Source organism: Gekko japonicus, unplaced genomic scaffold (assembly GCF_001447785.1).
Source record: "Gekko japonicus isolate JY-2015 unplaced genomic scaffold, Gekko_japonicus_V1.1 scaffold37, whole genome shotgun sequence".
In the NCBI taxonomy this organism is placed as follows: domain Eukaryota; kingdom Metazoa; phylum Chordata; class Lepidosauria; order Squamata; family Gekkonidae; genus Gekko; species Gekko japonicus.
The window spans coordinates 3357144-3384392 of NW_015171503.1; the positions used below are offsets into that span (position 1 = coordinate 3357144).

The 27249-nt window shown below is 43.5% G+C and overlaps 1 protein-coding gene across 2 annotated transcripts; it reads left to right on the forward strand.

The window, feature by feature from the left end:
• The first annotated feature begins 8170 nt into the window (after window positions 1-8170).
• Window positions 8171-27125, forward strand: DDX17 (DEAD-box helicase 17). Of its 2 annotated transcripts, none has more exons than XR_001482729.1 (13): window positions 8171-8460; window positions 11536-11674; window positions 13204-13303; window positions 14641-14774; window positions 15710-15775; window positions 15960-16101; window positions 16668-16828; window positions 16911-17083; window positions 17498-17608; window positions 18461-18522; window positions 18913-18972; window positions 20671-23077; window positions 24271-24753. XR_001482729.1 is itself a non-coding variant. In XM_015419218.1 (13 exons), exons 1-13 carry the CDS (start codon window positions 8417-8419, stop codon window positions 24783-24785), a joined length of 1944 nt encoding a protein of 647 aa, XP_015274704.1. In that variant the 5' UTR covers window positions 8171-8416; the 3' UTR covers window positions 24786-27125. The 2 variants fall into 2 exon arrangements, 1 of the variants encoding a protein (XP_015274704.1); XM_015419218.1 differs by having other exon boundaries at window positions 22841-23077; window positions 24271-27125.
• Window positions 27126-27249: the final 124 nt, after the last annotated feature.

Genomic DNA, 27249 nt, shown 5'->3' on the forward strand with positions numbered 1-27249 from the left:
ACTTTGGCCACCAAATGAGAAGGCAGCACTCACTGGAGAAGACCCTGATGCTGGGAAAGATTGAAGGTCAAAGAAGATGAGATGGTTAGACAGTGTTATAGATGTAACAAATATGAAGTTGAGCAAACTTCAGAAGACAGCGGAAGACCGGAAGGCCTGGCGTGATCTGGTCCATGGGGTCGCGAAGAGTCAGACTCGACTGTGTGACTGAATAACAACATTCAGCCTGGGGCCCCCCATTGTTCTGAACCTGAATCTGTGTGAATGAACTCAAGTTCAATAATCTCATTTTAAGAACATAAGAGAAGCCATAGTGGATCAGGCCAATGACCCATCCAGTCCAACACTCTGTTTCACACATTGGCCAAAATCCAGGTACCATCAGGAGGTCTACCAGCGGGGCCAGAACTCCAGAAGCCCTCCCACTGTTGCTCCCAAGCACCAAGAATACAGAAAATCACTGCCTAGGGTTGCCATTTGTGGAAGGAATTGTTCAAAGTGGGAGACTGAGTCATTTAGGTGTATATTACCTCTGTAGTAATACTTCGAGCAGTAGCTTGTTCTTTGGTTCAGTCCAGGGGTCGTTTCGTAGAAAAAGAGCTAGGGGAACTCATTAGCATAACCCATTAGCATATGCCACACCCCCTGACATCACCGGAAGTATGTCATAAGGCCACACCCCCTGACATCACCGGAAGTGTGTCATAAGGCCACACACCCCGCCCCCAACGGTCCCGGCCGCCGGCGCTGGCCTTGCAGCTCCACTGCCGAGCCCCATGAGGGGCCCGGCGGTGGACCTGCAAGGCCGGCAGGAGTGCAAGGAAGCCCCACGAAGGCCCTCCCTGGCCCCAGGCAGGCAGGGGTGGGGAGAGGCAGGGAGGAAGCAACTTACCCTCCCTCTTCTCCTGCCTCCTCCTGGCTGAATGAGGGCCGGAAGCGGGGCGGCTGGAAGCAGGGGGCAGGGCTTCGTCATGTGCCCCGCCCCCTGTACCTCACCGGGGGAACTGCGATGCCCCGCGATCCCCCCGAAATGACCTCTGGTTCAGTCCCATAAAGTCTCGCAATATAGTAACTGGTTTCTGTCTAGAGCTAATTGATCTCTGCGTAGAAAATACGTGATGCCTTGGGGATGAACTCTGACCTACACATAGTTTATGTCCCTTGAACCAAATATAGCAGCCTCAAAGTGAAATATCTAGAGGTCACTGCGTTTATATCTCTCCTGCTCTGGTCAGAGGCTTCGACCTGACTGTTGGTGGGCAAAGTTTATGGTTTTATGACGCCATTAAAGGGAAGGGTGTGCTACTGGTGTGCTCATAACATTCCTACGTCTGATGTATGTCTTTTATCTTGCAAAAAAGGTATATTGTAGATTTTCCATTGTACAGGACTGCCTCCGAACTGCTCTTTGGGGGCCCTTGGCTGGCAGTCGAGAGATATCTCTTTCTTAGCTTAGGTTATCCAGTGTACACTGTGTTTAAGGTCTATGCTCTGAGCCTTTCCATAAAGTAGATCATAGTTCCAGTACTGGTCCTCTGCTCTTGCCTGTTGAAACTCAGTAACCAGCTAGTTCACACCTGGCCCATCAAATTTAAGAGGGACTGAATCTCCAGATGTAAGCCTGGAATCCAGATCTTATTCCCAAAAGGCTATTCCCCAGTTGGAGGTGGGGGATTTCCCAGTTTTGCAGGCTCCTGCCTGCCACCAGCCAGCTGTCTGTCTGGGGGAAATCCCCCCCCACAAAGAGCAATGTCACCAGAAATAAACACGACGTACCAACATCACCTGATGTAGGCACGTCAGTGATGTGGGGGGACACTCTGGTTTTTGGGAAAAACTCTATGGGTTGAGGCTGATTTTGCCCAAAAGCCAGAGCATCACCCCCGACATCACTGACACTTCTGGGTGATGTAGGCACATCATGCAACAATGTTTCTGTCTCCCAGAATGTCCCCTCATCCTCCTGCTGGCATTTCCAACTGACCTGGCAACCCTATCACTGCCCCAGACATAGTGTTCCATCTATACCTTGGGGCTAATAGCCACTGATGGACCTCTGCTCCATATGTTTATCCAATCCCCTCTTGAAGCTGTCTATGCTTGTAGTCACCACCACTTCTTGGAGAAGTGAATTCTATGTGTTAATTACTCTTTGGGAGAACAAGTACTTCCTTTTATCTGGTCTAAGATTAATCATTTTAGTGCCCTTAATCATTTTAGTTGCCCTTTTCTGCACCTTTTCCAATGCTATATTTTTTGAGGTGCAGTGACCAGAACTGTATGCAATATTCCAAATGAGGCTGCACTATAGATTTATACGGGGGCATAATGATACTGATTCATTTTCAATCCCCTCCCTAATAATCCCCAGCACAGCATTTAACATTTTTATTGCAATCGCACACTGAGTCAACATTTTCAGTGAGTTATCTACCAGGACTCCAAGATCTCTCTCCTGGTCACTTACCACCAGTTCAGACTCCATCACCATATATTTATAGTTAGAATTTTTGGCTCCAATTTGCATTACCTTGCACTTGCCCACATTGAACCTCATTTGCCATTTTGATGCTCACTTGCCCAGCCTCGACAGATCCCTCTGGAGTACCTCATAGTCCTCCCTGGTTCTCATCACCCTTAGTGTAATCCGCAATTTAGTGTAATTCGCAAATTTAGCCACTTCAGTGTTTACTCCCAATTTTAATTCATTCATGAACAAGTTAAAAAGCACAGACCTAATACCAAGCCCTGTGGTACACCACTGCATACCACCTTCCACTGTGAAAACTGCCCATTTATACTTACTCTCTGTTTCCTGTTAATTAACCAGTTTTTAATCCACAAGAGGATTTATCTTGTCCTCTTATCCCATGACTGCTGAGTTTACTTAGGAGCTTTTGATGCAGAACTTTATCAAAAGGTTTCTGGAAGTCTAGTTAAACAACATCTCCTGGGTCACCCTCGTCCACATTTTTAAATTTATTATTATTATTATTTATTATTAAATTTATATCCCGCCCTCCCCATGGACGGGCTCAGGGTGGCTCACAGTCAAGAACACCATGTGCCAAATATAAAACATTAAAAACAGAATAAAAACAACCATGTTTAACAAAATAAAGTGCTCAATGATGTTGATCATTCGATCGAATCAAGATGGTGACCTGTAGGTGTTACCGCAGAACCTGATTCAGCAGTGCCGATCCATCGCGATACTGTGGCTCGATCTTTACAATGGGCCATCCCATTACCCCGTTGTTACCCTAAAATAGTTGCTGTCTGTTGGTGGTAGTGGCGGCTCCTAATTGAAAGCCTGGTGGAAGAGCTCCATCTTACAGGCCCTGCGGAACTGTGAGAGGTCCTGCAGGGCCCTGATCTCCTCCGGGAGCTTGTTCCAGCAGGTAGGAGCCGCCACTGAAAAGGCCCTGGCTCTGGTTGCCGCAAGCTTCGCCTCCCTGGGGCCTGGGGTCACTAATCAGTGTTAAACCCCCAACCGTAGTGCTCTCTGGGGTATGTATGGGAAAAAGCGGTCCCTCAGGTATGTCGGACCCTGGCCATATAGGGCTTTAAAGGTAATTACCAGCACCTTGAAGCGAATTCAGAATGCTATTGGCAGCCAGTGCAGTGCTTTCAGTGCAGGCTGGATGTGCTCCCATCTAGGGAGACCCATCAGGAACCTGGCCGCAGCATTCTGCACTAACTGCAGCTACCGAATTTGCGACAAAGGCAACCCCATGTAGAGAGCGTTACAGTAGTCTAATCTCGAGGTGATCGTCGCATGGATCACTGTGGCCAGGTCGTTGCGGTCGAGGAAGGGAACCAACTGCTGAATCAGCTGAAGGTGGTAAAAGGCCAAGCCGGCAGTGGCTGCCACCTGGGCCTCCATAGTTAAGGAGGAATCCGGGAGCACTCCCAGACTCCAAACCTCCGACGCTGGCACCAAAGGCGCCCCATCGAAGGTCGGGAGAGGGATCCCCGTCCCCAGACCACCCCGACTCAGGCACAGGACCTCCGCCTTCGCTGAGTTTAGTTTCAATTGGCTCAGTCTAAGCCAACCAGCCACGGCTTGCAGTGCCCGGTTCAGGTCTTCTGGACTGGAGTCCGACTGACCACCCAACATCAGATAGAGCTGGGTGTCATCTGCATACTGATGGCACCCTAGCCCATACCTCCGGGCAATCTGGGCAAGGGGGCACATATAGATGTTAAACAACATTGGGGAAAGCACCGCCCCCTGAGGCACACTGCATTCAAGCGGGTGTCTTTGGGACTGCTGTTCCCCTAGTGCCACCCTTTGTCCCCGACCCTGGAGAAAAGAGGCAAGCCATTGAAGGGCCAGCCCCTGTATCCCTGTGTTGGCGAGGCGGTGGGTCAGCAGCTGGTGGTCGACCATGTCAAACGCAACCGACAGATCTAACAACAACAGTAGTGCCACCCCGCCTTGATCCAGATGCCTCTGGAGGTCGTCAGTAAGGGCGAACAGTGCTGTCTCCGTCCCATGCCCTGGGCAAAAGCTGGACTGGAAGGGGTCTAAGGTGGAAACGTCATCCGGGAAGCCCTGTAGCTGTATCGCCACCGCCCTCTCAATTAATTCACCCAAATAGGGCAAATTGGAAACCGGCTGATAGTTGGCCAATTCGGCCAGATCCAATTATGTTTTTTTCAGGAGGGGGTGGACCATCGTTTCCTTGAGTGCCCCCGGGAACCGCTCCTCAGAAAGTTTGTTCATCCCCTCAAAGAACTCTAAAAGGTTAATGAGATAAAATCTTTAATAACAGATTCCACCAATTTACCCGGTAAGACTGTCCTGTAATATCCCGGATCTCCTCTGGAACTTTTTTTAAAACTTGGGGGTTACATTGGCTACCTTCCAGTCTTTGGGAATGGAGGCAGATTTTAGTGATAGATTGTCTTAATCTCCCTTTGAAGTTTCTGTTTTGAGGACTGCGACTCTTCATGTAATTCTTGATGAAATTTAGGTTTATAGGTTACTTGACTTGGCCACTTCTATTTAAATGTGGATTTGAAACATTATTTGCAGTGCAGCCACACAAGAGTAATGGCTGACATATCATGTGGGCAGGGAACTGTGTTTAAGTTCTATATACAACAATAAAACTTAACTGAAAGAAAAATAGTGGAGTGGATTCTATCCCTATACCACTTCTAGTGAGCCAAATGTGTTTATTGAAATATTTACAGACAGCCACACAAACTTGCACTGGTCTTATAGTGAGTTTAATGCTAAGCAGAGTTACAGTCTTCTATACTTATTGCCTCTTATTGCTTCAGAAGGTTGTTAACTCTGTTTAGGATTGCACTGTCATTGTCTTTAACAAGGAACTACAGTTACTGTTTTTGTTGTTAGTTATCTTATGTTTCTGTGGTGCAATAAAGGGCTTCATGATATTGAATGAAGTTTCCTAAAGTTGGTTTATTTCAGAAACAGAAGTTAGCAGGACTCAAACCTGGCTGCGAATCATGTTTAGAAACTCTCCATGTGATTTTTAGAAAGGTAGGAACTAGTTATGATTATGTAAATAAACATTCGGTATATTCCCGAAGGTGCACTGCAGGTTCCAGGACCAAGCCCTGGTGTTGAAAACAGTTCTGGGAGTTAGTCTCTTACTGTAATTTGCTAATGTATCCTGCAAGATGTGAGTTTTTGTTTTGTTTTAACTTGTCCTATTTTTATTGCACTTGGTGCCTTAATTGTTTTAATCCTGTTGTATTTTATTACACAGCTGTGCCTATGTAAGTCGCCCTGAGCCCGCTTGCGGGGAGGGCGAGGTATAAGTGAAATAAAATAAAAATAAATAAATAAATAAATATGGTAGTGGGGATGATGCAAAATTGGGATTAAAAAAACAAAACCCATTAATTCTCATAAACTTGCAATAATTTTTTTAAATATCTGTTTATTGAATTTCAAACTTCATCGTAATACATTAAATACAAAGAATTAACATTAAATTTCCGATAAAATTGATTAAGCACACAAAGAAACAAAACTACAGAAAAACTAAAAATAAATGTTTGTCCGCCTTTCCTAGAAGCCCAGCAATTTCAGGTTCACGGGAGTACGCCAGGATGACGCCCTCATCAGAAAGTCGGATCAGGATTCCCCTCAGTGATAGGTCTGGATTGGGAGTTATCTCTCTCACTCCCCTCGAGCACCCATGGAGAGCCCCTGTCTTGAGTGCGAGTTAAATTCACTCCATCTGTCATCAGCTGACCGCTCCATCCTTCCTCCTCGAGTTCACCTGTTCCATTTTTATTTCTGATACATTGAAGACATCTTCCCCGCGTGCTCCCCATAACCATTTCTTAAAGTACCCAGACCAGTTATCTATCTTTCGCGCCTCCCGCCCCGGTTCTACTAGGTTGCCACCCCGTTTCTTTTCTATCCATACTTTGTCGAAACCCCCAGCGAGTGCCCCTCCCGTGCTTCCCTCCTTGTCCTGAAGGACCTCCTCTTTCTGGTTGTTTTGACAACACCCCGACTCCTCCGGGGAAGGGTCGCTGGTTATCTCTCCCTGGCTCTCTCCTGTAAAGGGGGATAGCTCCGGCATAGTCGGGGGGTCTGTGATTGCGCCCTCCCGACAATGTTATTCAGTTGATGACACTGAGAGCCCTATCAAGTTAAAAGACTGCGCAACCCATTATGTCTAACTAAGCTTCAAATACTGAAAACACAGGTAACATACTCTCACCCTAAGACAAGCATCTTAAATTTTGGTGACTTTATGTGTTCCCAATCGAACTTGTCCAAATTCATTTTATCAGTAATTGGAAAACACACGTCAAAATGTCTCATTCGACTCTAATACAAGAGGCGGCTCTCAAAGTTCTTCATAGGTGGTATCTAACACCTGCAAGGCTGTCCCATATACACGCTCATTCGTCCCAACTCTGCTGGAAGCGCTGCGGCTCAAAAGCTACATTTATCCACACTTGGTGGGAATGTCCTTTAGTAGCAGATTACTGGAAGCAGATTATTTCTAACATTCAAACCCTTACAGGATATGATTTACCCTACAATCCAAAGGTGATTTTGTTGCACCTTTGGCCTGATGATGGTCCGCCTGAGAACAGGAGACAGTTGATTAATATTTTAGTAATTGCCAGAAAGATCTCTCTGGCAAGTAAATGGAAAACAGACTCCCTCCCGACCATGCAGCAATGGCTACATAAAGTGTGGGATTTCTTTCTTCAGGAGAAAGCATCTATATGGCTAAGTAATAAAGACACAGAACGTCACTTACTAAACCCTTTAGATAAATGGGCTCCAATAAACTTGCAATAAATAGTAAAGCAAAGCAACAACAAAATGCCTCAAGAGATTTGTAATAATAAAATCAATAATAGTTTCTAATCGGCGTTGCAGTATCAGTGGGCCCTCCGAGATTTCTGGAAAGCAGCGAAGAGCAAGCATAATGGCTGCATGCAACGGCAGGAGTGTAATGAAGCAACTCTCCAGTAATGTGACTATTCACAAACGACCCACCCACATTTATCAACGCCTGTAGCGGTCTACTAGCGACTGACGTCGAACTCAGGAGACTGGTCTACATTTCGGAGAATCCCACGTAAAAATTGGTGGAGACCCTAACAATTTAATTTTACAACATCGAAAGAGTTTATTGTCTGACTACTCCGATACCTCCTCCTCCTCTACTTGCGGTTGGAAGGTCCTATTCTTTATGCAGGGTACACTACAGATTATGCGTAACTCATTATTTCCCTGCAGCTTTTACGCAAGATCGGGATTTCCCGCTTACCTACGCTAAACCCGGCTCAGAAAGAGCGGCAGATACAGAGATTACGGAGGGGAGTAATTTTCCGTATTGCATTTCGTAGCAAGGTTCTTCCTCAGGCGTCTCCTAACAATGTAGGATAAGCACTTTTCGCAGACGACGTTTGGGAATAGAAACTGAATTTTCCACACAAAGAAGTAACTCAGAAACATTGTTACGTTCTTTCCGTATAGCGTCTCTGCTGAATCTGCTCTTTAGAGGTCGGCCAACGTACGCGGATGATTTTTGAGAATAGACGTAACGACATTCTTTCCCGCCTCCCCGGCTATTCAGGAACGTAATTTACGCACACATCGGGTAGACCGGTAACGTAAGAAGAGGCGAGCTAGGGTGACGGCGGCCATTTTGTGAGTGGAGACCGGGAGAGAAAGACAATCCTGTCTCTATCGCGAACCGGTTTTTGGTTTTCTTTAGCCCGTCTGAGGGAACCGAAATCAAATCTAGCCGGCTCTGCAGCTCAGGAAACACGGCTGCTAAGTTTAACTCCACAAAAATAGAGCGGTAGCAGCAGAAACCAGTAGCAGCTGCGGTTGGGCCTCCTGGTCTCCAGCTCGTCCACCCACATAGCCTTGCGCGGCGGCCTCCTTCGGCCTGAGAAGATGCGGGGCTTCGGGGACCGAGGCCGCGACCGGGACCGCGGCGGGTAAGAAGGGTCGTGGAAGGAGGGTGGGCCGCCCGCCCTACGGAACTTGCTGCCTCCCACCCCGCCAGTGTGTGGAGCCTTCTCGGGGCCTTGGCGGGCAGGAATTGACCAGGCGCCTTTTCCTGTCGGGAAATACTGCCCTGCTGAATGTCTGCCCATTATTTAGCTATCAAGCCACAAGAGGTCCTCCGTAAATTGAGGGCGGGGGAAGAAAAGGGAATGGCGCAGACTTTTTTTTTTTGGCTTGATTGCAGATTTGCACTCCTGTCCATACTCTGTTGAGGAAGCCCTATTGAAATCAGTGTAGTACTTCTGAATAAGCGTGTAGGGGTGACCGGCGGCGGAATTAGAGGGGAGTTATGACTGCCAGTCCCCCTCCTCCGGAGGGGGTATGCTGGTATCGAAAATTGACTTTCGTCGATGGGGAAGACTTCACCCGCTAACTTTAGGATTCAGAGGATCTGTCCAATAAAAAAAAAAGTTGGGAATTGGATGTTTTTGAGTGGGAAGTATTGTCACAATATGGAGGCAAAAGTATGGGCGGGGAGGGTGCCCCGTGTAAGCCTACGAAGGGCGGAGATCTGGGGACAGAAGCGAGGAGGTAGAACGAAGGAGGGAACTGCAGGCACGGCGGACTGTTTCCCCCTCCCCCTTTCCTGGCTGTTTTTTTTTTAAAATTAAATTAGCGCCTCTGAAGGTAGTCTCTTCTTGTGACGAATTGCCCATCGCGATCATCGGACAGATTCTTCACATTTTCGCTTCCTCCTGTCCCCACGCATTATCATTTTTCTCTGGGTAGGGTGGGACACCTTATAGAAGCCGGTGTGGGTTTTTTTTCTTTCTGGTGGCAGAATCTCTTTGCAGAGGCCATTAAAATAGTCTGTGAATGTTACTTATGCAGCCAGAATGGGTGTAATTCTGTTAAGATCATTGTGATTCAAGTCCTTCCTTGTCTTTGAGAATGGTGAGAGGACTCTTAATTTCATTCTGGGTCTTTTGGATTTCTAGGCCTCATAGTCACATTTGTATTTGTTATGGCTATCTAATGTCTTAGTCCAGAATAACAGTGCAGAAGTAAAATAGTTTTGATTCTTATTTAATTTGCTCATCATGTAGCTTCAGTCTATGCTGCAACCCTTTGCTTGTTAGGAAACAGTTCTGTTTGTGTTCAGGAGACAGATGCCATGTGAACTTTTCTGGGATCACCTGACTCAGTGTGTGTGTGTGTGTGTGTGTGTGTGTGTGTGTGTGTGTGTGTGTGAAGTGCTGTCAAGTTGTTTCTGACTTGGTGACCCTGTGTATTAATGTCCTCCAAAACATCTTCTCATTAACAGCCTTGCTGAGGTCTTGCAAGCTCATGTTGGGTCTTCCTCTTTTCTTGCTGCCTTCATTTTTTCCTGGTATTATTGTCTTTTCTAGTGACGCTTGTCTTCTCATAATGTAACCAAAGTATGATAATCTCAGTTATTGTGTTTCATATTGAGAATAAAGACAATTCTCCCTTCAACCATGGTAGCATCAGTGCTGGTTAAGTTTTGTCCTGGTATAGTGTGGGGGTTAGCACTATGGTAATTATTTTTGTGCTACTTTTTTCTGCATGGCCCTTACTGATTCTGCCAGTCTTTTTGAACTAGCAGTAGTCATTATGGGAATCAGCACATTAATTGTTTGACTTGTAGGTGCTGAATTAGAATGGCTGTTGCACAAAGTTGCTAGTATGTCTATCAGAAAGCATAATTGAGTGGAAACCTGCAGCTTCTTTCTTGAGATTGTTAAATCAGCTCAAGACAAATGTCATGATTGACATGTTCTTGTTGTGGGCTCCTTAATTAAATTCAGAAATGATGTGTTGAAGAAAAATTGTGCCTTGCATTGTAGGTCTCAGGAGAGTGACAGTAGCTCCTTTGGGAAGAAGGTGGGGTGTATCTTCTGAAACAAACTTTTTTGCAAGTGCATGATAGTCAAGACAGAGCTTTTACTTGCAAGGTTGTGAAACTGATTAATTGCTGTGTTTGTGCTTGAGGGGTGACATGATCGAGGTTTATAAGATTATGCATGGGATAGAGCAGGTTGAGAAAGAAGTACTTTCCTCCCTTTCTCACAATATAAGGACTCATGGGCACTCAGTGAAATTGCCGAGCAGTCGGGTTAGAACAGATAAAAGGAAGTACTTCTTCACCCAAAGAGTGATTAACACATGGAATTCACTGCCACAGGAGGTGGTGGCGGCTACAAGCATGGACAGCTTCAAGAGGAAATTAGATAAGCATATGGAGCAGAGGTCCATCAGTGGCTATTAGCCACAAGGTATAGATAGGAACTCTCAGGCTGGGGCTAGTGATGCTCTGTAGTCTTGGTGCTTGGGGTGGGCAACAGTGGGAGGGCTCCTAGTGTCCTGGCCCCACTGCTGGACCTCCTGATGGCACCTGGTAGTTTTGGCCACTGTGTGACAGAATGTTGGACTAGATGGGCCTTTGGCCTGATCCACCATTGGCTTCTCTTATGTTCTTATGTTCAGTGGCATTTGGAACCAGTTGCTTGTTGCTAAATTAACCATGAAAATGGTTTACAAAATTATCTTGTCTTTCACATATGGTATTTCTTTTCAAAGTTCTGCACTATAATTTGAAATTTAGCTTCCGCTGGAAAGTAATGTTAGGAAAATACTCAGCATTTCTAAATGACCATCCATACTTAAAATGAACTGGAATAGTTTTGATTCTTTACTGTTATAGTAGAAAAAATTATGTACAGTAAATGCTTGGTGTTTTCAGTATCTTCTGAAGTAGAGCAGCTTTGTTCTATGTGAATAATGGTGGTGCTGTGTCTTGGTTTTCTCTCCCCAGGTGTCTTCTTTTTGTTCTTTATTTGTTGGCTAACAATACCATGTGGCGAATGGTAAAAGAATGAAAGTTGATGTTTTAGGTAGTACTTTCCCCCCATATTTGATAGTGTTTCTTAGATTAAGCAATATTACAGTACTTAAGAAATCCACAGAAAAGAGTTTCTTAAATATTTTTGTAAAATACTTTCTGTAAAGAGTTGTTACTGTGTCTCCCCCCTCCCCCTGGCCAGGTTTGGCAGTCCTCTTCCTCCCAAGAAATTTGGAAACCCAGGCGAACGGCTGCGTAAGAAGAAATGGGACTTGAACGAGTTGCCCAAGTTTGAAAAGAACTTCTATGTCGAACATCCAGAAGTGGCCAGACTCACTCCAGTAAGTGTTGTTTGTTCTTTTCAAGCTTGGAAGCTTTCCTAGTTTTAATCTTTCCAACTGAATGCTGTCCGGACTGTGAAAATGACTAGGAGTTTGTGTACAGATTAGTTTGCTAACGTATAAACTATACTAGTTCGCAACAGGGGCATAGCTAGAAAATTTTGGTTGGTGGGGTGTTGGGAAATCCGGGGGGGGGGGGGGAGAGAGGGAGAGACTGTCAGCAGGCAGCTGGTGGAGCCCTTCCCCCCCTTTCCATGCTAGGCGACCCACCTCCTCTTGCTGGCTCACCGACCCCTGCCTGTGCCCTTGCCGCGGAGGGAGGATCTCCCCAAAGCCAAGCTGTGGAGCTGCATGGGGAGAGCCTGCTGCTAGCCCCGACCTTGGCCTCAGTGCCTGCATGAAGGGAGGAGTCATGTGACCCAGCCACCACAACTCCTCCCCTGGTGCAGGTGTACTGCAGAGAGACCTGCTGGCCTGCCTGATCCACCTGCTTGGCTTGCTCACCTCCTGCCCTGGCTGGTGCCTGACCTGGGAAAAGGAGAGCCGGCCTGAGTGTGCTCTCCGCTGCAGAGCAGAGTGCACCACTGGCTCTCCTCCTGTAGTGAGGCAAACGAGCGCGGCCAGTGCTCCCACCTTTTGGGGTGGGGTGTGGTCCCAAAATGCCCCACCGTAGCTACGCCCCTGGTTCGTAATCACTTATTATCTATATACTAATAGCGAAAGGCGCCCCTTGCGTGCGGATATCTAAATCCGCACATCAGGGGCACCTAGGGGGCAGGGAGATTTTCCTGCACACTTGGGACAGTCCCCAGGTGTGCACAAAAATCTAAAAACTTGAAAAAAATATCGGGGGGATATTTAAATCCCCTCAAAAGTAAAAGAGCCTTCCCTGCGCATGCGCAGGGAACGCTCTGGGAACTGCGGCAGGCTGGCGGTTGGAAGCCGCTCAGGCCTCGCCGCAAGAGCAGGGGGAGGGAGGAGTTCAGCAGCTGCGGAGGAGGAGATCGCCAGAGCCAGCGGGAAGGGAAAGAAGACCATTGGCGAGGCCCGGTGGCTGCAAGCTGCTTGGGCCTCCCCGCCGGAGCCTGGGGTGGGGGAAATGGAACTAACAGAGCCAGTTTGGTGTACTGAAGTGTGCAGACTCTAATCTGGGAGAACCGGGTTTGATTCCCCACTCCTCCACTTGCACCTGGCTGGATGACCTTGGGCAAGCCGTAGTTCTGATAAGAGCTGTTCTTGAAAAAGAGCAGTTTCTGTCAGAGCTCTCTCAGCCCCACCTACCTCACAGGGTGTCTGTTGTGGGGAGGGGAATGGAAAGGAGTTTGTAAGCCACTCTGAGACATCTTTGGGTAGTGAAGGGCAGGATATAAATCCAATCTCTTCTTCTTTTCTTAGTTCTTTCATTACCATATAGCTGTTAGATCAGAAAGAGCTAAAGCTCACATAAATATGTTCTGTTAAAGTTTGATATGAATTGTATACACTGATAGAAATAAAGGGACTAACAGTTTGTTTGCTTCCTTAAACAGTATGAGGTTGATGAACTAAGAAGAAAGAAAGAGATCACAGTTAGAGGAGCAGATGTGTGCCCCAAGCCTGTATTTGCCTTCCACCAGTGTAACTTCCCACGTGAGTATTCTGCCAAATAGTTAAGCAAGGTATTGGAAAAGGGGGCATTTATATGTCAGTTTTTGGCACCAAGGTACCCCCAAAGCAATTCATAATTGCCATGGAGACAATAGTGGATAAAACAGAGAATCATAGTCACAATGAGTACAATAAATACAAGCACAGAAATTATACAATTAATAAAATTAGGAGTAGGATGAAAATTGAACATGAGCTTATAAAAATGTTCCTATCCCTCCTATAGATGATAAAGGTAATCTTAACCAAAAGCTTGCTGAAGAGCTTGTTTACAATCCTCCTAAATATTAAAAGAGAAATGGCCCAGTGTGTCTTTTTGTAGTGTGTCACCAGTGGGAAATTACTTTTGCATGTCATCACCTGCCAGACCTCTTCAAAGATCTGTTATGAGTGTCTTTGTAGGCTCATATCAGAGAAGGCAGCATCCTGGGTCCAAATCATCATGGCTTTAAAGGACTAAACCAATTTTGAACTGACCTTGGAAAGAAATTACTAGCTAATTAAGTTGGTACAAATTCATTGTAATAGGACTGATGTACTGTGCTGTAGATAATAATGGAGCAGCCACATCTTGGACTAAGTGAAGTTTCAAAGAACTTTTCAGGGACATCTCAAAACATGTTTCAGTAGTGTAGTGTGGAGATCACTAAGCTGTGCATAAGTGTTGCCAGGTTAGGTTTTTCGAGGAAAAGTCACAGTAGGTATACCTGCCTAAACTGATCAACTGTCATTCTGGTAGCTGCTGCTACGTGTTCATACAGGAGCATGGTCAGCTCAAGGAGTACACCTGAACTGCAAACCAGAGTCTTCAGGTATAGTCAATCCAGTTCAAAACAGGTTAAATACAGTCCGGTTCCCCTGGACCAGCAGTGCCTGTGTTTTGCCTGGAGTAAGCTTCAGCCTGTTCCCTTTCAGTTTCTTTATTCACATATCTGCCAAATCCAGTGCAGGGTCAGATGAAATCATACTCTCTGTGTCGATAATACCATACCACAGACCCTTTGATTTTCTCAAGTGGTTTCATATAGATGTTAAATAAAGAGAAGATGGAAAGCCCTGTAGGACTGGAACCACCTTAACACAGATTCTCAATAGGTGAACTATACCACCATCGATAGTATTGAAATCTTAGATTATTTCTGTTGCTTAGTCATGTTTGACTTTAGAAGGTAATCTTAGAATGTAGCTTTGGGGGAACTATGCTGTGATTTTTAACTCTGGAAGAAATTTATTTATGGAGAACCTAATTCATGTAACAAGGATTATGTATACACCTCACTGTTCTTGATTTTATTTGTGTCTTTTTCTCTGACTTTTAGAATATGTAATGGATGTCTTGATGGATCAGCATTTCACAGAACCAACCCCAATTCAGTGTCAGGGCTTCCCGTTAGCCCTCAGTGGTCGTGATATGGTGGGCATTGCACAGACTGGCTCTGGGAAGACATTGGCGGTACGTTGTTTTTTCATTTTCTGTGGGATTACTTTTTATGATCTGTCTTTTCTGTACCAAGGCTAGATCCTGAATTTTCCCACACATCTTAATACATCCTTTGTAAGCTGTTGTGGCAGGGTTCTTGGTAAATGGGAGGATGTACAGTTATAATTGAAGTCCGAACTTCAAGGGTGATATGAAATGGGAGAAATGGACTCCTGTGTCACATGGCCCAATCTTAAGTATGTATGTTTAGAAGCAAGTTTCATTTTTTTCGGTGGAACAGTTGCAGGTAAGAGTGAATAGGGTCCCAGCCTTTGGATAGGGACAATGTTTTGCTTGTACTTGGACACGTCCCATTGTTAATGAAAACTGCTACCACATATGTCCTTAGACAAAGCCTTGAAAATGGTAAAAGAAGCATTCAAAAGCACCGCAGTTATTCACAGATGTTTGGAGTTGTGAAAATTACAAAGAGGAGTATGTGTACAAGAAGTTTTTATTCCTCTTTAGTATTAATATCATTATGAGTGTTGTAGCTGCATTCTCTCTTGCAAGCCTGTCCTGAACTGCAGCCTGTCACTATCATCTGCTGTTCCTCCTCCTTTCCTTCCTACACCAGCATCAATACTTAGCTTGGTTCAGCAAGTGAGATCTGAAACTTCACTATTGTAGATATGATGTGAATGAATTTTAACTGTCCCCCATTACTGCAGCCTCACAGTTATGGTGAGGATCAGTTTGGCTATTCTCAGGTATTGAGAGTACATAGTTTCTGAACTGAACAGAAAACATACCTTCCTCTGTTATGTTGAAGTGGATGTTCTTAGCTTCTGGTAAGACGCCAGTTTGATGTTTTGAGGCAGGATTTTAGAAATGGATATACAGCTACTGTACAACAATAAACCACAGCCTGTTGTGATCTCTAATGTATGCTGTTTTCCCTGTTTCAGTATTTGCTACCTGCAATTGTTCACATCAATCACCAGCCGTATTTGGAAAGAGGGGATGGTCCAATTGTGAGTACTTTTTTGTGGGCTGTCTCCCCCCCCCCCCCCCCCCCCGGGTTGTGTGTTGTATGCTGGTTTGTCATACCATATTGTGGATCTTTTGTAAATGGTGGTACTATGAGCTTTCCTTCTATTGTTTAAACAGATACCTGTTTGTAGTGTGGTATTTAGTATTCTGGGTTTCTTTTTGCAGTGCTTAGTTCTGGCTCCTACCCGAGAACTGGCTCAGCAAGTCCAACAAGTAGCAGATGATTATGGTAAATGTTCAAGGCTGAAGAGTACCTGTATATATGGAGGAGCACCCAAAGGTCCTCAAATCAGAGACCTGGAGAGAGGTAATTGACAGCTTTTGGAATTCTATTATAATCCTAAGCAGTTACACCTTTCTAAGCTCATGAAAGTCTGTTGACCCTAAGTGAATGTTCATTTGTTTAGATTTTTTTTTTTTCAAACCACCTTCTCCCAACAAGCTGGGCTCAGAGAGGTGTACAACATCAGTTAAATATCAATAACACTGGTTATATAGGTATATGTAAGTAATGCCAGTAAAGGTTGCCTTTGAACTATGAAGTTATCTTAATTATGGCCACAGTGGAAGATACATCTGTTCAAATCAAATAAAAATACTATTCTGCAGAGACAGGTTTATTTGAATTTTTTAGTCCGTTTAATATGTCAAATTTTAATTTAACTTGCCTGTAATGTGCATATTAAGAGTTATGGACTAGAAAAGGTTCAGCTTCACTATAAGCGAAGATACATGTGTAATCATGCTCAACAATGGTATTTTTATGTTTGAGATGAAGTCATGAGATAAGAACATAAACCCAGGTGATGGCAAGCTTGACTGGTACAATATAAAATTGAAGGTCTAAGTGATTTTATTCCGTGTCTCCTCCAGGTGTTGAAATTTGTATTGCTACGCCTGGACGTCTGATTGACTTTCTGGAAGCAGGAAAAACCAACCTCCGCCGTTGTACATATCTTGTATTGGATGAAGCTGACCGAATGCTGGATATGGGTTTTGAACCTCAAATCCGCAAAATTGTTGATCAGATACGGGTATGTAAAATTTTTGTTCTTCTTAATTTTTTTTTATAACAAATTCACATTTGTATGCCATGTAACCTGTCCTTCCTCTCAGCCTGACAGGCAGACTCTTATGTGGAGTGCCACTTGGCCAAAGGAGGTGCGGCAGCTGGCAGAGGACTTTTTACACGACTATGTCCAGATCAACGTGGGCAACTTGGAACTGAGTGCTAATCATAATATCCTGCAAATAGTGGATGTGTGCATGGAGAGCGAGAAGGACCATAAGTATGGATGCTGCTGTACTATCCTCAATTATTTTTTTTTGCATGTTCAGAATCTTTTTATCTGTAATATTGTTTGGCTAGACCAGATCAGTCAGACTGGTGAAATTTAAGTATATATTGACAACTATTTTTATCCTTTTTTCCATTTCTAATGGAACCTTTGAAGCACTTGCAGAAAGAAATCCATAAAATAGAGTTACCAGTATAAATATTTAAGTCATTCTTAAAACTGAACTTAAACCCAGTCACTTCTTCTATAAGTATCCACTAGCTTAAGAAAACAGTTAACTTGCTTTTTTAAACGCTGTTCATAACTATTTAATAATTGTGGTATCAAAATGAGCTTTTCTGCTTACTATCTCAAAATGAATAAACTCAGGTATAATTTGTAGGGTTTTTATTTATTTGTTAATAGGTTGATACAACTAATGGAAGAAATTATGGCTGAAAAAGAGAACAAGACTATCATCTTTGTGGAGACAAAAAGACGATGTGATGATCTAACTCGAAGGATGCGTAGAGATGGGTAGGTCTTGTGGTCTTAATTTGAATTGGTGTATTGCAGATGAAGAACTTTGAGAAGCTCGAAGGATCATTTTGGCAGTCCTGCATTGTTGCAGTGATGATGTTCACATGAATGCTTGCTTTGTTTGATTTGTAATGAAACCCAGGCATCAAAAGGAGTGATATGAGTTCCTGTCTAGAAATTGTTGAATTCTGCTCTCTGTGTGAGAAGCTAGGGTCTGCATGTTTATAAGACCTATATTAAAGTAGCTTAAAAGCAATTGTTTGTTAATGAAATTAGTTACAAATAGTGGGTTACTGGATACCCAAATGGATGAGCTACAGCAGAACCAGAACCACATGCATGAGTGAGGAGTAAAGTATTAGGAAGGGAGAGGACTAAAAAGAAGTTATTTATAAAATGTTCTAAACCACTTGGGTAAAGCTCTGTGGACAAAAAGCGGGATGTAAATATAATAAAAAAGGAAAACTCTGGAAGTCTGAACGGATAGGTTAGTCTGTGAACTAAGAAATAATTAACCACCAATATGATAGCACATACTCAGAAATATGCAAACTGTAATTGGAGAGCACAAACTGAGAAGGCGAGAAAGCATGCGGTTCTTCCCAGATGTTTGTTGCCTGGGCAGAGAGTTCTCTATCTCCTTAGCTTATACCCTGGTCATATTTGGCTGTACATCTGAAAGGTGTCCATTATCATGTTTCTTACTCTATCTTAAAATCAGTGCAACCCCATGTCTTGATTACTTAAATTGGTCCGCATTAGCTTGTTAAACTAAATATTGACAGCTTTCAGGTTTTGAACTTTCTGCCTGCGCTATCTAAAACATCTTAAAATATTTTGTTTTGTTAGGTGGCCAGCTATGTGTATTCATGGAGACAAGAGTCAGCCAGAAAGAGATTGGGTGCTTAATGGTGAGTAGAAGGAGGAATCTGTCTGGCTTACCCAAACACTTAAAAAAACCAACCTTCTGAATTGTGTTATTTACAAGTAGTACAGTAATATAGGTTCATAGATTCTATCTATATGCTGAGCATACTTGCTGTTTAGCTTTTACAAATATTAGTTTCTGTGTTGAGCTTAAATCTGTAATGTACTTTCTTGATGGACTGCAGTAATTAGTGTTTTTTAGAGCTAGCCAAGGAAAGTTATTTCCTGCAGTCCTAGTGTGGGTCTCATGCTTGGCGTTCAGGACTTGTACTGGACTTGTACTGGAACCATCAGAATCAAAGAGAAATGTGTGTAGTGTTAAATATTATTTTGTGATTCAAAGAGTTATGTCAGGATTGGTTCTTTTCTTTCAGAATTCCGTTCTGGAAAAGCTCCTATCCTAATTGCTACGGATGTTGCATCTCGTGGGCTAGGTTTGTACACATGTGCTTCTCTGCCTGCTTCTCAGGTCATTTCTTTAAATTCAGAAGTTCTTTTCCCAAAGAATTTAAAGCGTGATTTTCCCCCACATGTGAAATGCCTTTTTTAACCTTAATCTTTTTTTTTTCTTTCATATTCAAAGTCCTCTTCCTGCTCCTAACGAACAGGCTTTGGTCTTCAGCAAGGCCTAGGCATGACTAATCGATCGCCAGTGGGGAGAAGAGACGTCCAATTACTCAGCCCAATCCTACCTCACCCACCTCCTTTCCAGCTCCAGCTTTGTGTCTGGATGGCTAGGACTGGACTGCATCCAATGAGCTGTTGGTTAGAATTATTAGGTAGAAGAGCGAACCCCTTAAAAGAAATCCTTTTTTACCCAAATGCATTACTAACGTAATTGCACCATAAAAGCCTTGCCTAGATAGACCTCACCCTTCTCTTGTTTCACTTATGTGAGCATATTTGGTATTTTCACTCACAAGCATTCTGCCTCACTTGTCCTCCTATACTGGATTAATGAGGTCATAGTAAAAGCCACCAAATGCTTTCTCATAGTGAGAATGTATCTTAGTCTACTTTAAGGGGTGCAAAATTTGTTCTCTTGAATGCTTGAGTGAACAGTACTTCACCAAGGATATCTGTATTCTCTGATTCTTGTGGGTTCAGAAATGTCAGACCCCCTTGTACAAAATGACAAATATGGCAGTAGCCACACCTTGGAGCTATTCAGTAGTGTCGAGTTCCAGTGGGCTGGCCCATTGTGACTGATGTTAGAGTGACTCAGTGAAAATAATCTCATATGTGGTTTGTAGGGACTTCTTTTAAATATGTGGACCTTTTGTCACCCAAAATTCTTTAAGTGATGAAAAGATAGCTTGTTCGTAGTGCATCTTATATATTGTAAACAGATTAGGAGCCTTTACTCTCATAACCTTCATTCTCCCACCCCATCCCCTAAATTGTCCAGTGCTTCTCTGAGAGATGTTCATATGGATTTCAAGTCTCTGTCCTCTGGGGTCATGTCTGGACCTGTGCAGGTAGAACTTGGGCCCGTTAGGAGAAGGGGTAAAGCCAGAATTGGTGTTGTTTTTTCTAAGTAAAAGACAATATTGTTTTCTTTGGCATTCATTTTTAAACAGGCTTGCTGTGTGCTGGTAGCTTCTTTGTGCATCTTGCCTAGACACTTTAAAAACAGCCCTACTCCTCATATAGATCCCCAAAACAACTCATTTGGATACTATTTAAAGAAAACAGTCTTCCCGCTCTGCCTTCTCCACTTCACTGAGGCTGTGGGGAAAAGGTACCAGAGTCTGTTTCTTGTTACTAAATAACATCTTGGCTTGTTTTGGGGCCCAGAATTTGCTGCTTTTATAAAACAAAAAAATAGTACCTAACCAGCAAATCTCTGGACGAATTCCTCCAAGTTCCTGGAAAGTGAAGGCTTCTACCTAAAATATAGAACAGGGGCGCGCACTTTTTGGTTGAGTCACCAGGGTTTTCCCCTCTTCCCAGTGGAACACTGGTTTCAGAAAGCTCCTTCCAGGTAAGTTGAGTCCCCCATAATGGCTTCTTTGTGAATGAACCCCGAACGAGAAGACTTCCCTCTGCACTGTTTCTCATTAAAAATTGGTTACAGTTCACTCTGTTAAAGTCAAATCATTAAATTTCTTTTTGTTTGTTTTCTTTAACAGAAACTTTGATATCAGCTGCCGATCACTCAGTGCAGGTCTGGGGACATATCTACATTGGTGGTCGAAGCAGCTCTCTAGATGATCGTGTTTGCTAATTTCTACCCCTCCCAATTTACGTTCAGACATTCAGTCCTTTTCCGGGGGCATCTCAGTGGGTATGCATCCCCAGATAGTCAGGTTCCTTTTTAGAAGGACCAAGTTTCTTGGAAGAAATATTGTGATGAGCACGATTTACATCAGTGCAAACTCAATTAAGAGAAAAATCTACTTTTTACTGCATGTTTCCCCTACCTCCCACCCTGCACACTATTCATATCATGGGCATATCAGTCAGCTCCACCTGTCTAAGGTGGAAATTGCCCCAGTGCCTCTCTTCCTGCTTTTCCTTGGTGTCCTTCCATGGATTTTCCACCCAAATCTACTCATTGATCCCTTCATTGTTAACTGACAGAGATCCTGTGCTTTCTAAAAAGAAGTGATTTTTGGTATTCACTGTGGCTACTTTGCTAATGGATGTTCACAATCGGATTGGCTGGGGCCATGTAGCCTACAGTCTGTCAGACTCCAGTTAAATCCCAGATGTGAAGACGTGAATGTACTGAGTGTTTTACCCTGCCCTTCCCTAATATTTGCCCTCTGAGATATTTGCACCAAGCTGGAGACTCGCGCTGCCCCTGTGAAATCTGCCTTCTCACTTTTTGGTGTGATTCAGGACTTTGGAGTCTGGAAAGAATGAGGAGCCCCCCCTTGCTGTAATAAGAAACAGACATAACACCCCTTTGCCACCTGTAACAACCCACTGTCCCTTTCCCCCAGTCCTTTTATTTGAAATTGATGCAGTCTGGGCAATAGATGCAGCCTTACCCTTTGGATGTAATTTTTAACATCTTCATTTTTGACAATTGCCCCCTTTAAGCCCTGTGAGGGGACAGCAAGCGTTGGAGGACCTGAAACATTTACGTGAACCCAGGTTCTCAGGCGCTTGACAACCAAATGGGGCTACAGAGAAGCATCTAAGCCAGTTCACAGAGCGAGCGTGTGTGGGGACTTCTCGCTGCCACGGACCCTTGATGCATGCTCCCCGCGCTCCAGTGGTCCCGTGTCAGAGGGCGGAGTTTTCGAAAGGAGGCCGCCAAAAATAAAAGGCAAAGAGACGGGATCGGCTGCAGCGATTTCCCACAGGAGGAGGGAGTGTGCATCGGTCTGGTAACAACAGGGAATGTTTCTCATTTTTAAAAGAAAAGTCAATCTGTGTTTTATCTTGGATATAATCTGAATATTCTCCTTAAAATGCAGATTTTTTTTGTACGTGAGCTGTTAATTTTTAATGTAAAATTGCTTTTAATATTGTTTGGCAGGGTTTTAGCAAAGCATTGTACTAACATTTACTGGGTTTCTACTCTCCACATTTCTGAAGTTTCAGGCGCTTCCTCTAGGCAATGCAGCTGGGTTTTATTAGTTCACATCAATGGCAAGCAGTTTTCTGCTAAAAATCTTACTTAGGCAGAAGTTAGTGGTGTGATTAAATGTTAGTGTTTTGCATATTTATGGAAACAAGGAGGATTAAAATAGTCTAGCCATCCTTTACCCAAACGGTGAACTTTACCGCAGCTGGGATGTCTTATGGTTGCTGGGGAGGGGAATTTTTGGAATTATTTATAGCAATTGTCAAATTTTGAAAAAGTTCTATGTTACCTTGTGATTGATTGGGAAGGTAAGTGACTTGTGATGGTAGACTTGATAGGCTTCTCCTAACAGAGTTAAGGGTGTTTAACAGTTCTTTCACTCATCCCTTCCATTTTGCTTTGTTTGTAGAAAGAGTGGCACAGTTTGTTGATACAGGTAAAATTGCCTGAAGTCCACAAGTTAATGTTCAGAGAGCTTTATGTGTATGTGTTCATGGCATGCCTACAGCAAAGGATGGGTGAATTTGAGAGTGATGAACTGCTTTAACTTCTGGAAACAAATTTTGGATTCTCATGGAAAATCTCTCAATTTAGCCTTCTGCTCTGTTGGGAAAAGTCTGTGTTGTCTTCCCTCCTTACAGCTACTAACTTTTTTCTCTTCTCTTGTTACTGTCACTTGCATTCGTACTCCCCACCTTCTGTTGGCACATCCTTCCTCCACACCCTCTCCTCAACCCCTCACTGTGCTTTGGTTGCCTCACAAGATGTGGAAGATGTAAAGTTTGTGATAAACTACGACTATCCAAACAGCTCGGAGGATTATGTGCACCGAATTGGCCGTACAGCTCGTAGCACCAACAAAGGCACTGCCTACACATTCTTCACACCTGGGAATTTGAAACAAGCTAGAGAACTGATCAAAGTGCTAGAGGAAGCCAACCAGGCCATCAATCCAAAACTGATGCAGCTTGTGGACCATAGAGGTGGTGGTGGAGGTGGAGGTAAATGTTTTGTTGTTGTTTTAGCTGCTAACTTAGATATCTTAATGGGCGGCAGTTGAGGCACAGGGTAGATTTCACTGACAGTTAATGTGCTGATGGGATATATAGGGTCATCCCTGCCAGAAGTCGAAATAGGTTGTCCATCTGTTTCCTGGAGTGTATTTACATTTGCAAAGTGTGTAACCCATTTTTCATAACATAATGTAAGTCAATACAGATTTAAGGTATAAGTTCATTAAGTATGTTTTAATTTGTTAGCCGCTTTGGTGGCCCTTATGAGTACAGAAAGGCAGAGTATACATTTTGTTAAATAAATAAATACAGACTGACATAAGAATTAAGCAGAAGAATGAAATAAAAAGGAGAGGAAGCAAAATTGTCCAGTAAAGAAATACTAGTTACCAGAATTGTCCAGTAAAGAAATGCTAGTTACCAGAATCCAATTAATACAAAAAGATTCTCACCTCTCTGCAAAATGGTGCACAGAGAAAAGCCAAGCAGATTGCTCGAACACGGGCATTCTAGAGCCTATCAGAGCTCTAGAATGCCCATATTCGAGCTATCTGCTTGGCTTTTCTCTGTGCACCATTTTGCAGAGAGATGAGAATCTTTCTGTATAAGTTGGTTTCTGAAGCAAAACTGCCCCAGCTAATATTAAAGTACAGGGAGGTTCAAAGCAGAATGTAGAGAATAGTAGAGCAACTGAAAACCTGCATTTAAATAGGAGAAGTTTAACTAATTACATGCAGTGGGAATCTCACTCTAAGGAATTTGCTCTTCATTTGTGTAAGAGAACTCTTCCCACTCACTTCATAGGCAGGGCCATACAAATTATACAGAGATTTTGTCCTTTCTGACAAGAGGCCCTCTTCAAAAACTCACATTAATCTTATATTTACATTGCATCTTTGCTTGTACTCTACATCAACTCTTAAATCCCCATCAAATGTCTTCCAGCCCCTTTGCTCTTTAAAATTTACATAAAATCAAATGTATCAAACTTCATGCTTTACAGTGTTTTATCTTAGAATTTGATAATCATATAATGTAAAAAGAGTTAATAGTTGTGAGGTAGTATCATGGTGTCCTAATGGCACTATTCTAGTATTGCAAGTATAGAAACAAATTGATCTGTGCAGAACTTTTATTTGAGATTGAGGTGCTGTATTAAAGTGAGTCACATCTATCACTAGGTGGTCGTTCTCGTTACCGAACCAGCAATTCATCCAACAACCCTAATCTGATGTATCAAGAGGAATGTGAACGAAGGCTCCGAGGTGTTAAAGATGGCCGAAGAGACTCGGGTACCTTCAGGGACCGTGATCGCGGTGACAGCTTTGCCAATGGAGCCAACAAGGCCTATGGTGGTGCATATGGAAGTACAAATTCTGCCTTTGGGGCACAGCAGGGCCAATATGGTTATGCCCAGGGGGCCTATGGAGCTGCTGCTTATGGCACAAGTGGCTATGGGGCAGAATATGGTACTGCTGGTTATGGTGGAGCCAACGCTGCCAATGCTGGGAGAAACTCACAAAGCACCAGCCAACAGCAGTATGCAGGGATGGGCCGTTCAGGCCAGCAGCCACAGCCTCTCATGTCGCAACAGTTTCCTCAGCCTCCAGGCACTAACGTGATGGGCTATATGGGACAGACTGCCGGCTACCAATATCCACCTCCTCCCCCACCCCCGCCCCCTTCACGCAAGTGAGACCATTTGGTTTACTGGCGCCAGTCAAGATTTGCAATGTAAGAACCTCCTCTTCCCTTCCTTCCCCGATCTCACCCATTGTGATGTGTTCCAATGCAGGTTAGATGTAGAGTTCACCATCCAAATTCTGCCCAAGACAGTGGTCCCCAGTCCATGTTACTGATTTTGTTTTTAAAATTAGAATTGACTGGAAAACTGACTGTGTTATAGACATACGAAGTTTGGCCTTGCATGCTTAAAGGATCTGGAATGATTTTCTCTTTTAAAAAGAAATGAAGGGGGAGAGACTTTGCAGGGCAGAAATGTCCCAGCCCAATTGTCTTTGTGTCTGAGGCTTGTGTCAGAAAACTTGCTGCAGAGAGGACATGTTCTCCATGCTGTGAACATCAAGAATTATGGTGCTATGCAGTGCTCCCTTCTTAACAGAAAACAAGAGTGTACTTTTTTCTCTAGAATTAAGACTTCATTCTTTAAATTGAAAATTGAACACAGGTATTTGGATTTGGTATAGGTGAATTCTGAAAGTATAATATGTCTAGTTTGGCTCAGCTCATGGTGCTCCAAACCCCCCTATGTGTTAGACATATTAGGTAATTTTGGTTAGCATTTCTGCAGCTCTTGGATGGTAGTAGCTGGAGGGGGAGGGTGTAAATATCAGGAGGGAGTCCTTTGTCTGTTGCAGTATACTTTCATCCCGGGCTTAACTGCAGAAAAAATAAACTGGATTTTTCTGTGGTTGTTAAATTGTCACCAACTGGATTCCACTTAAGAGATCACAAGTGGAATCTGGCCCCCAAGTATCAGCTGCCGTGGTTAAAATTGAGCTTCGGCAGAAGATAGAAAGAGACTAAGACAGTTTCTGTTAACTTGGCAATATTTCTTTTAGTAAGAAGTACTTACCGGACAGGTTCAGGATACCACAGTCCGAAATGCAATGGTTCAGTTTTTCTGTTTTACCTTAAAAGGTTTATTTAGGTCCCTGTACAGGGGGAGGTGGGGCAGAGATAGCTAATATGTCTTGAAGTGTCATTCGTACCTTCATCTGATTTGGGCTTTGCTTTTGAGTGAGCTATCCTTTGCACTCAGCTTTTACAGGTAGGTAGCAGCATTCTAGGAAATTTTAGGCAGGTATAACACTTTTATTCAATCTCTTTTTTTTTTCTTTTCTCCCCAGGCTGAGAGATTTTAGGCTGGTGGGTAGGGTGGGTTTTCTTCTAGTACTGAGGCTTATGTGTTGTGACTATTAGCAGAATGGCTGTTGATAGCTGATCTTGTAATGCATCACTTGTCACATTCAGATAATATGGCAGGAGGTGACTTGCGTCCCAATTTGAGAGGCGTAAATATTGTTGGCCACCTTATTTTCTGTTTGGGGGAGTACACAGTTCAAACAAATAAGATTGCCCAGTTATTTTATAGTTATTAGGGGCTGACTTATAAAAACTGGCGTTGTATTTGTGTTCCTCAATAGCAAGCAGGATGAGGAATGATAGATCACTTATGTGTCTGCACACAATGTACAGGTAGGTTGTTGGCACAGTCTGTGGGAGGGAAATATTTGCCAGTTTAAATTCCTCTTTTCTCATTTGACTCGCATCAGTCTAGGTCTGGAAAATCAGAGAACACTTGATGTGTCTGGCAGAAAGCGCCAATGCAAATGAACATTCATTTACTGAACTTTAATCTGCATTTCCTTCATGAAATATATCATGGAGCTATCTTTTTAGTTCACACAGAAATTAATCTACAGGTTTATGGGATGTGGGGAAACAACCTTCTGTCTTTAAAGGTAAAGGGGTTTCAGGACACTCATAACTGCTGAGTGGTCTTTGTCTTCAGTCCCTCTGCAGAGGCAGAATTTTAGGGTTTTTTGCAGTGCTTTATTGTAGCTTGAAGACTGCTGCAGCCTAGAGTCTCTCATGCTCAGCCAGAGTATTAACCATTGAATGCTTCATGGCATGTACTGCTTCTGTCCCATGTGGTGCTGCTTGGTTCCACATACCAGCTAGAGAGCCCTGTTGACAAAGCAGTAATGTCCACCATTTTCCCAGTAAGCATTTGTGGAAACAACAATTCAATATATCTTTTTACTGATAAGTTACTGTGTGGGCTTTGCTTAGTGGAAAGGTTTAGAGGCTTTATGGGTAGGATCAGTACTCTGTTTCAACTTTGACTGGTATTTGAACACATTCCTGTTTTATTAAACAAAGACTTGAATGGAGAGATTCGTAGCTCTGTGGTGTTCAGGCACAGTATACTAAAAGCTATGCTATGATTAGTTTATAAATTGTCCTTTTGATACCATCTTGTTTTCTTTTGTAGGTATGAATAAAACACTGTTGTCAAAGTGAAAACTCTTGTCTTAATTCAAAAGTTTTTAATTTGAATGTTCATGTTTCCCACCTGTTCCTACTTAAAATATACGGGACACAAGAAGTACCCAATTCAGTGGTGCAGGTTGTCC